The sequence below is a fragment of the Engraulis encrasicolus genome, chromosome 3 (assembly GCF_034702125.1).
Source record: "Engraulis encrasicolus isolate BLACKSEA-1 chromosome 3, IST_EnEncr_1.0, whole genome shotgun sequence".
In the NCBI taxonomy this organism is placed as follows: domain Eukaryota; kingdom Metazoa; phylum Chordata; class Actinopteri; order Clupeiformes; family Engraulidae; genus Engraulis; species Engraulis encrasicolus.
In genome coordinates, this window is record NC_085859.1 from 38,886,005 (window position 1) to 38,896,004 (window position 10,000).

Below are 10,000 nucleotides of genomic sequence, written 5' to 3' on the forward strand. Positions count from 1 at the left end.
AACAACTTGACTTAGTTGCTTCAACCTGCTTCGCATTTAGCGTGGCTTCGATCTAAAGCACAGCTTAAACTGATTACTTACATCCCCACTAACTGAATGTACAGCAAAGAGAGAAAAACAACAGCGGAACAACCACCAGGATCCCTTGGCTTTGTCCATGTGATCAAACATGAATGCACTGTAGAATAGAGTACTCTAGGCTACTGTAAAAAATAAAAAATTGCAAGGCACCCCAAATCAACAAGCCGTAACATGGCATAGCATCTGATACCACAAAAGCTTAGAAAAGTAACACATTGGGAGGCGTCACACAACCTACATTCAAAGTTGCAGCTGACTGGGGTGACCTATATTTACTTTATTGTACGTAAATGGCAGATGAAAGATTCCTCTGACTAGCCTTAACTTACCAATTAAGACACATATGTATCATATTACATAATTTATTTATCAGTCACGTTTCCACGGCACCCTTGAGCGGGGCCCGCGGCACCCCAGGGTGCCCCGGCACCCCTGTTGAGAAACACTGCTCTAAGGAACCTCAAAGCTCTCTAAAGCTGGGCTCAAATAGGCCTACACAACAGCACAATGTCCGGTTGCGGCGCACACATGGCGAGAATCTCAACTGTCAATCTTATGCCCGATCACAAACACAGAGACAATACTGGACGTTCTATTTCGAGCCGTAAATATCAAACACTTTTTGATATCTGTGATTGATTTGCGAGCGCCGAAATTCTATTCTCAAACATCGCACATGGCAAGGAAATCTTGCAATAATCGCTTGCGATGTTCCTGTGGGGGTAACCGGTTCCACCGATTGTCGAAAGGGGGGGTTTCAGTCGAGAATGGAGCCAATAGTCGTGTATGTGGAAGAACCATCAGAGGAACATTCTTTGAAGAACCTTTTTATTGCCCCTGTGAAAGAACCCATCAAGATTCCCTAACTACACGACTTTAAAATCGTGTCCGATTTTGACGTCGGGTTGCGCCGCACACATTAAGAGAATCACAACTATCAATCTTATCGACAATCTTGCCGCAAGGGCGGTTTTTAGACGAGAATCGTGCTGATATTTGTACAGTTTAAGCCCGGCTTGAGGAACCTTGGAGTTCTTCCCAGAACTTTTCTTCAAAGAACTTTCAGGGTTCCCCTGAGAACTTTCTGGTTCCCCCACGATCCAACCGCAGCAGCTTTGAGGAAACCTTCACATTTCAGAGTGCTGTGTAATCATCAGTGTACCCTGCTTTGTCCAAGTGACAAAACAAGCGCCCACTGGCAGGGCTGTTTGCTGTTTGCTGTGCTGTGCCGCATTGGGAAATAACCACAAACAGTTGGGGTGTAATTCCCCTCATATGTTTTACATCACATCTCCCAAAGGCTGTATGACACAGACACACTCACTCACTCAGTCCATCAGGCCCCCACCCCCCTAATTCATGTACTCTCTCTCTCTCTCTGTCTTTCTTTCTTTCTCTCTCTCTCTCTCTCTCTCTCTCTCTCTCTCTCTCTCTCTCTCTCTCTCTCTCTCTCTCTCTCTCTCTCTCTCTCTCTCTCTCTCTCTCTCTCTCTCTCTCTCTCTCACACACACACACACACACACACACGCACACACACACACACACACACACACACACTGCGAGTGAGACAAACAAACACAGAGATACACAATGTACCTACTATGCACACGACTCAATGTAAAACGATTTAGCCTTACAGGAGAGGAAAATGGAGGCATATGTTTGGGGTGAGGTGGGGTGATTGGGGTGTGTTGGCATCCAGTGGCATGGGCAGGGGCAGAGCAGAGAGCAGAGAGCAGAGCAAGGGGTGGTGTACAATAATAATCAAATTGTTTGGATGCATCGATCCTACAGCTGATAATTCGATTCGTTGATGCGTCCGCAATGGAACCAATTGATCTGGCGGTTTTTTTTTTTACATTACATTGCATTTGACAGATGCTTTTTAAGCAAAGCGACTTACAATCGAGGACATAATCATTGTCAACATCACTAGATACAAAGTGCACAGAAAATATTCAGAACAACAAGTGCAGATGTAGGGTTGGATTTTTAAATAGGCCTTCATTAGTAGGGTTAAGAAGAGTACACATACCATACTCATACCATAAAGTCTGGCTCGGGACTGAGGCAGCTTAAGCATTAGTGTAGAGACTCTTCCTTTCCTTCTTGAAAGTTTTTTTTCACTTTTGTCATTGTTGCACTCATGTTGTGAGGCAATTTGTTTCGCTCAAACAGTAATAGTAATACTGACTGCAAATATAACTATGTTCATCAAAACAAAGTATGCACATATTACAGCTTTTGTTAATTTATTCTTTTTTACATAACGTGTAAAGGTTAAAAAAATTAACCATTGAATTGAATCAATTCAAATTGTTCGCCATTCTTCAGTATTGAAAACAATTGAATAGTTGGCGTACCTCCTTAATGCACACCGTACCTCCTGAGGCACGCAGTAATAGACATTGAAAGTTAACTACTATAGTAACACTACTATGACAGTGCACGGGGCCTTTAGTTATACATTACGACTTGGTCATTGCCATTCTGGTAACAGCTAATTTATAATGCCGTGTCTTAAGGGGTTAAGAAATCGACATTGAAACGAATCGCCATGAAGGCTCTGATCTGCACACCCCTTGAGCTGGGGTCAGGGCTGTACTGGTCATCTGGCATACAGGGCATTTTCCTGGTGGGCCGACAGTCTTCAGAGGCCAGTGCTTTTGTTTTTGTTGTTGTTGATTGTGTTTTTTTTCTTCTTAGAGACCAGCCATCATTTAGATGGGGCAGCCCATTGATCTATATCTATAGTGGTGTAGACAACTGATTGAGCCAATTATTATATTGCAGAAAAAAACAAGGGTGCTGTGTGAGGGACTGGTCTGTGCCAATAATGCCCAGGCCATTTTTTGGTCCCAGCCCATCCCTGGCTGGGGTGGTGTCCTGGGAGCAGAGCACAGGCCTGGCACGGGCACATAGGGGGCACCAGACACGGCCATGGATGGGCACACAACACAACACAACACAGCACATCTCTCTAAGCCTCTACTCCAGACTGAGGCAGCTTTGTTTGAGTGTAGCACTCCCATCTTGCCTTTCTCACACACACATTGTGTGTGGATTCCAATATGCAGACTCCCGTACCCCCCTTGCCTGCTTGTGACCTTGTGATGTCGTCACTGACGACAGAAAATGAATTCACTATCTTGCAAAAGCGAAATTCTAATGTCATATCCTCATTTGTAATCGGGATGGTGAACGAAGAACAGTCCCCCAAAAGTTGTTTTGGGTAGGCTGACAGCGGGGAAACTTTCTTTTTTTTCCCTCCACGGAGGCGGGGCATCAGCACAAGTGGAGGACGGGAGTCCACATATTGGAATGCAACCAGTATCTCCCTCTGTCTTTCTCTACATCTCTCTGGGTCTCTCTCTCTCTCCCTCTCTCTCCATCCTGCAGACATGTTTCCTTCATGTAGAAAATGTGTGAGTTATGATGGAGAGTCAGTTGGATGTTACTGTAGTTGGTGGTTGTTGTTGTTGTTGGTGATGGTGAGGAGGAGGGGATTCTCAAAATGTAGGCCCTGACAGTATTCCAAGTGGGCCTTGAAATGTTTTTTTTTTAATCTAAATAATGTTTGTGTCTGTTGCTATTGACTCTTTATTTGGATTCTATTGTTTATTGAGTCAAACATGGACTCAGAACATTTGTGAACATTTCAAGATGGGCCCCAAGTTGGAAAAGGTTGGGAATCCCCCTGGGTTAGGAATCCCTTTCATGTCAAGATGACTGCACCCCTCCACCCAACCATAACCCCCCCACTAAGACATCCAGCCACCCACCGCCCAAAAAATGTCTCCCGTTATGTATAAAGGCTTTTTGGGAGGACGCCACCTCCCCTGTTTAATATTCAGCTTAGCTCAAATTTATGGCACAATCCATCCACTGTGTTGACATGCAAAATGTGCATTGCCAGCAAAGAGGAGGTTGCCAACTTTTTTCCCTCAAACTGGCATAAATCATATCGAATTATGCAATTATGTGATAATAAGCTATAATAGATATCAGACAACTGCTAGGTTGTTCTAGCTGGGGCTGACTAGGCTGACTTTGACTTCTGTGCCCTGATGATGTGACGCAGAGGCGTCACTGACATAATCACCAAGCCTCATTTCAATCAGATGAGCGGTTTTTTTTTATAACCAGCTCAGCTCTTACATTAGCCTATAGCTTATTGCTGATTTTACTCAGGCTCCAAGACAGTAGACTGTTCAATTCTTCTACATACAAAGCTATTTTATAGTTTTTTCTTACAAAAAAAAAAAAAAAAGATTGGTGATAGCCAGGCTACAATGTCCTTTTCTCTGAAGTGCAATTTACCAGTCTGCCAGTTTACCCAGTGCAAAATAGGTCTTGTAGGCTATGGGCTATGTTTTAAAACTTTTTTGGGTTTTGAACAGCCAAAGTTGACTCCCCGGAATCCCAACGTAATCGATTAGCCAAGTCGGAATGTAAACAACCTTTATTTGTGGAGATGAAACACTCTTATGAATTCACATGAATGTGCGGTCGCGTCCACTCGTCCGATGGCAAGAGAATATAGTGAAGGGTGCGGCGGGCTGGGTCTATGTCTCTCCGGCAACAATGGGGAAAGAGGGGTATTTGGGGGAATAAAAACTCCCCTTCCTCTCACTTCACTCACACAATGCCCGGACCGTGAAAATCGCCAGTTGTGTTGAAGAAAGGAGCAAGACTCTATGGGAGCTGTTTAGAATCCTTTTGGTTGTTGGAGGCAACGTTTGGCTCTCCCACTACCTGGGTCGCAAATGCGTTAAAGCCTGACACTTCTCCGGGTCGAGAGACAAAGTTTTCGATGCAAGATGGGCAAATGGTTTCCAGTGTGTATGTGCGCGCGCGCGTGTGTTTTTTTCTTGTGATATTGAAGTAAATAGTTGTTCAGGGGTTTGGAGGTCTGCGGGCTGTTCCGCACGATTTGGAAATAATCACCGTGTCAGTTTCAGCTTTCTTATGCAAAGTAGCTGTCTTTGAAGGCGGATCTTTTGGCAGGTTAGTTCAGGACGAGAACGACTGCACAGCACACAGTTTCGGCAGCGGCTCACAACTCGAAACAGTTTCATGGAGACTCGCGTCTGCTGTCCTAGTTTCTTTAAACATTATTCGTTTATTATGGGAGCTCGTTCGTAGCATACTGACCGAATATTGCACCCCATCTCGGATCGGTTTACAGCAATGCAGTTGTGTGGGGATACTTCAGCTTACTTCGTCTCGTGCCGGAGGACTAGATGGTAACAGTGTGCTGAGCCGCGAACAGAAGTGCCTTGCGCTGGGGGAAACGACTGCTTTCTCATACATGTAGGCTACTGTAAGGAAATACTTGAAACTGTCTTTACCCCAGACATTGACGACTGAATGGAATAACAATATTTTTTACTTTGTTATGGACGCTTAATTGTTGTCCTTCGTGATTTGTGCGAATGGATTTTACGGATCTGCGACCGCGGCGGGACGATGTCTCCGAAATAATATGAAAACCATTGGACATAACGGGTGTTTTTGTTTGGAATACACTCATCGTCTTTTTGGAAACACAATGGTAACGTTGTGGACTGTACTCAAACCGAAGTGATTCTGCTTCGGGACGCTGAAGTTTCCAACAGCGACATTGTTCTATAGGGATCAAGACAACGCGTGGGTCATAAAAAGAGAAATTGTACATCTGAGGAAAACTGCGCGTAGCGAACATACGTATCGACTCGGTACTGGTATCATAGTGCTTGGTAAACGTTGAAAGAATGACAATGTCTTCCCGTAAGCTGACTTTCTTGTGCCTGTTGCTGGCGTGCGGGGCCGCCTTTTGCTCCGTTATCAGCTCCCTGGACCCGGAGCAGCCGGGAGAGGGCCGTTGCCAGAAGATCGTTATCCCCATGTGCAAAGACATCGGCTACAACCTCACGGTTATGCCCAACCTGATGGGGCACGAGGACCAGAACGAGGCTGCCATAAAGCTGCACGAGTTTGCCCCGCTCATCCAGGTAGGCTGTCACAGTCACCTGCGCTTCTTCCTCTGCTCTCTCTATGCGCCCATGTGCTCGGAGAAGGTGTCCATGCCCATCCCGTCCTGCCGTGTGATGTGCGAGCAAGCCCAGCAGAAGTGCTCCCCCATCATGGAGAAGTTCCACTTCAGCTGGCCCAAGTCACTGGACTGCTCCCGACTGCCCACCAAAAATGACCCCAATCATCTGTGCATGGAGGCCCCCAACAATGGCTCCGACGACCCCCCAGACTTCCAGCCCAAAAGACCCAGCAGCAGTCCCGGCGGGGTAGGAGGAGGTGGCGGGAGTAACGCTGGCGGCGGCCAAGGGGGCAGCAGCAGTGGTGGTGGTGGTGGCGTGACCGGCCGCAACCCGTCCTCCAAAGACGGCGCCCCGGAGGGGGGCTCCGGCCGCGAGGCGGCGGCAGCCTGTGGCGGCGGCGACCCGCGCAAGTTCCACTACGTGCAGAAGAGCGGCTCTTGTGCGCCGCGCTGCTCCCCGCGCGTGGACGTCTACTGGAGCCGCACGGACAAGCGCTTCGCCGCCGGCTGGATGGCCGCCTGGTCGGCCCTCTGCTTTGCCTCCTCCGCCTTCACCGTGCTCACCTTCCTCGTCGACCCGCAGCGCTTCCGCTACCCCGAGCGGCCCATCATCTTCCTCTCCATGTCCTACTGCGTGTACTCGCTGGGCTACCTCGTCCGCCTCTCCGTGGGCCCGGACAGTGTGGCCTGCGACAGTGACTCCGGTGTCCCCTACATCATCCAGGAGGGCCTGGAGAGCACCGGGTGCACCGTGGTCTTCCTGGTCCTCTACTACTTCGGCATGGCCAGCTCCATCTGGTGGGTGATCCTGACGCTCACCTGGTTCCTGGCGGCGGGCAAGAAGTGGGGCCACGAGGCCATCGAGGCGCACAGCTCCTACTTCCACCTGGCGGCGTGGGCCGTGCCGGCGCTCAAGACCATCCTCATCCTCACCATGCGCAAGGTGGCGGGCGATGAGCTGACGGGCCTGTGTTACGTGGGCAGCATGGACGCAGAGGCGCTCACGGCCTTCGTGCTGGCGCCGCTGGCGTGCTACCTGGCGGCGGGCACCTGCTTCCTGCTGTCCGGTTTCGTGGCGCTCTTCCACATCCGCCGGGTGATGCGCACGGGCGGCGAGAACACGCACAAGCTGGAGCGGCTCATGGTCCGCATCGGCGTCTTCTCGGTGCTCTACACGGTGCCCGCCACCTGCGTCATCGCCTGCTACTTCTACGAGCGCCTCAACATGGGACACTGGAGGGCGCAGGCCATGGAGACCCGCTGCCTGGACGCCAACAGCAGCAGCAGCGGAGGGTTAAGTGGGTCTTCTTCATCATCTTCACTGCCATCCTCCTCCTACTCCTCAGGCTCCCACCAGCTGGAGGGGGGCAGCAGAGGCCTGGTCCCAGGAGGGTGGCAGGAGGTGGGGGGCCCCGGTGGGGAGTGCCTTCTGCGGAGCTCCATCCCGGCCGTGGAGATCTTCATGGTGAAGGTCTTCATGCAGCTGGTGGTGGGCATCACCAGCGGCATGTGGGTCTGGACGTCCAAGACGCTGCAGTCATGGCAGGGCCTCTTCAGCCGCAAGCTGCGGAAGCGCGCGCGGAGGAAAGCCGCCGCCTGCGTCTTCACGGGCGGCAGCGGGCGCTACCTCAAGCCCCAGGCGCTGCCGCCGCCCTCCGCGCCCGCGCTACACAAGGGACACCCAGGGGGGGGCAAGTATGAGCCCCCCGGAACTGCCGCGCCCACGGCCACATGCGTCTGACCCCAACACACGCACACACACACATACATTCACACGCACACACATACACACACACACACACAGAAAGAAAGCTCTTGCCTTCAATCAGTTTCTTCAGAAACTTGCAGGACCTCTGAAGGAACAAACACTGTTTCGTATTTATTGTTTGTTTGTACGTTTGTTTGTTTTTCATAAATTACCATTTTACAGTAGCCTAATACTAACTGTGAAACAGACTTGTAATGTTTCTCTTTTACAAAGATACAAAAAAAAGCTACAGCGAGACACTGAAATCATAGGGCATCATAACACATGGACCGTTTTTAAAGGACTACGACGTAATGCCCTTTTGGAGTACTGTGCCATTGAACATGTGTCGCTGTGTTCCACACTGTCGTGATATGCCAGATATCCTATTCTGGTAATACGGACAGCCTCCCATAATCCAGTGGGATTAAATGGACTACTAAAAAATCACAGGGGTCCTTCACTCGCACATGGACACCTACTGCCTGTTGCCAAAGTGGAGCTGGACTGCAACTCAAAAACTAAAACAAAACAAAAAACAAGCACTAGATTTTACAAAAAAAAGACTTTAGAGGCGACATGTTGGATGTTTTACTTTGTTTTGGAAGTTTGATTTTTTTTTGTACAGTAAGTCCTCTCTTTTGAGTCCCACCAACCCCTGGTCGTTGCTCTTTTTTAGCACAATGCATTGTATATATTTCTTTTCTAAAAAAAATGATATTTTATAAGAATAAATAAATAAAAGCTTTCTAGTTTTAAACATTGAACGTCAAACTGTGTCATCTCTTCCCTATCTGGCCTACTTTCACGCTATTCTGCATGTGAACAAAGCTGAAAGATAAGACAACAGACACGTGAGAGAATGCCGACGTATATCAAAGGGGCTTGTTTTTTTATCACACTGCGTGGTGTCACCATTGAAAGTAATCTTCATTACTGTTGAAATTCCTCAATTGAAATGACACAGAGAGCTGGAGATTGTAGTAGGGCCATTGTGGAGATGGGGAACAAAGGGCAGCATTGTTCAAAACGAGTTTTGTCAGAGCCTTCTATGAAGTGAACTGCGCCGCGCCATGCATCAACACAGCAACCTCCAGCTGCTTGGCAAGGCTCTCAGATCGTAGCTCAACTCCACTCTGGGAGAATGAGCAAGTGTGATGGCATGGCTTTTCTTAACATTACTGTCTGTGCACGTCTGTGTCACTGTGTGTGCATTTGTGTGTCTCACTGTGTGTGTGTGTGTGTGTGTGTGTGTGTGTGTGTGTGTGTGTGTGTGTGTGTGTGTGTGAGAGAGTGTGTGTGTGTGTGTGAGAGAGAGAGAGAGTGTGTCAGTACCAAAGTCTGTCTCTGATTCTCCATCTCTCTCTCTCTCTCTCTCTCTCTCTCTCTCTCTCTCTCTCTCTCTCTCTCTCTCTCTCTCTCCCCCCTCTTCTCTGCTCTATGGATGTGTGTGTGTGAGTGCTTATCCACAAACGCATGCAAGCCGGCACCAAACCACAACTAGCAGCTTACCCTCATGCTTTTGTTTGTTTGAGTTGGATATTTGTCTAATTAGGCTGAGGCTGAGGTTATGGTTAGCCGTAAGCCCGGTAAGCATGCAGTGCACAGGGCCTGGCGTTAACTTAAAGGAGCTTGTTCCCAGGAAAGCCACTGCTGACACACACCCCACCGGAGCTGCGGATTAGGGGACTGTTTCGGCTGCTGGCAGGAGTTTGGGGCAGGGGGGGGCTCCAAGCAGATTAGCCATGTTTAATTGACAGGATCCCCAGGCTCAAAGCATGCTGGGAAGGGTCCAGGTCTGGTCAGCACCAATGGGGTTGTTTATCAGGGGGTGGAGTGGGGTGGTAGTGGTGATCGGGTCAGTCTTATTGACCTTTGTTGAACTGTGTCTTGACTTAACAGTTTCATGTTTGAAATGCTTACGTCGAAAGACAACCGTCTAGAATGTATCTGAGATTAGAGAGAGATTTGAAAAAATGATAGCATCCCATGTAGGTGTTATAGATGTATAGTGCATATTTCCTCTCCTAGAGGAGATTATATTAGGAATTGTATTAGGAATCCGTCAGGTAGAGGGCTTTTTTCCTCAGGACTCAGTAGGTGCACGCTATGTACATACTGTATGTGGGTCATTTTGC

The 10,000-nt window shown here is 48.7% G+C and overlaps 1 protein-coding gene across 1 annotated transcript; it reads left to right on the forward strand.

Moving 5' to 3' along the window:
* The first annotated feature begins 4,695 nt into the window (after positions 1-4,695).
* Positions 4,696-8,595, forward strand: fzd10 (frizzled class receptor 10). Its single transcript, XM_063194489.1, has one exon. It carries the CDS (start codon positions 5,835-5,837, stop codon positions 7,854-7,856), a length of 2,022 nt encoding a protein of 673 aa, XP_063050559.1. The 5' UTR covers positions 4,696-5,834; the 3' UTR covers positions 7,857-8,595.
* The last annotated feature ends 1,405 nt before the right edge of the window (positions 8,596-10,000 follow it).

Coding starts and splice junctions, on each gene's coding strand:
- fzd10 (XM_063194489.1), top strand. CDS start 5,835: ATGACAATGTCTTCCCGTAAGCTGACTTTCTTGTGCCTGTTGCTGGCG.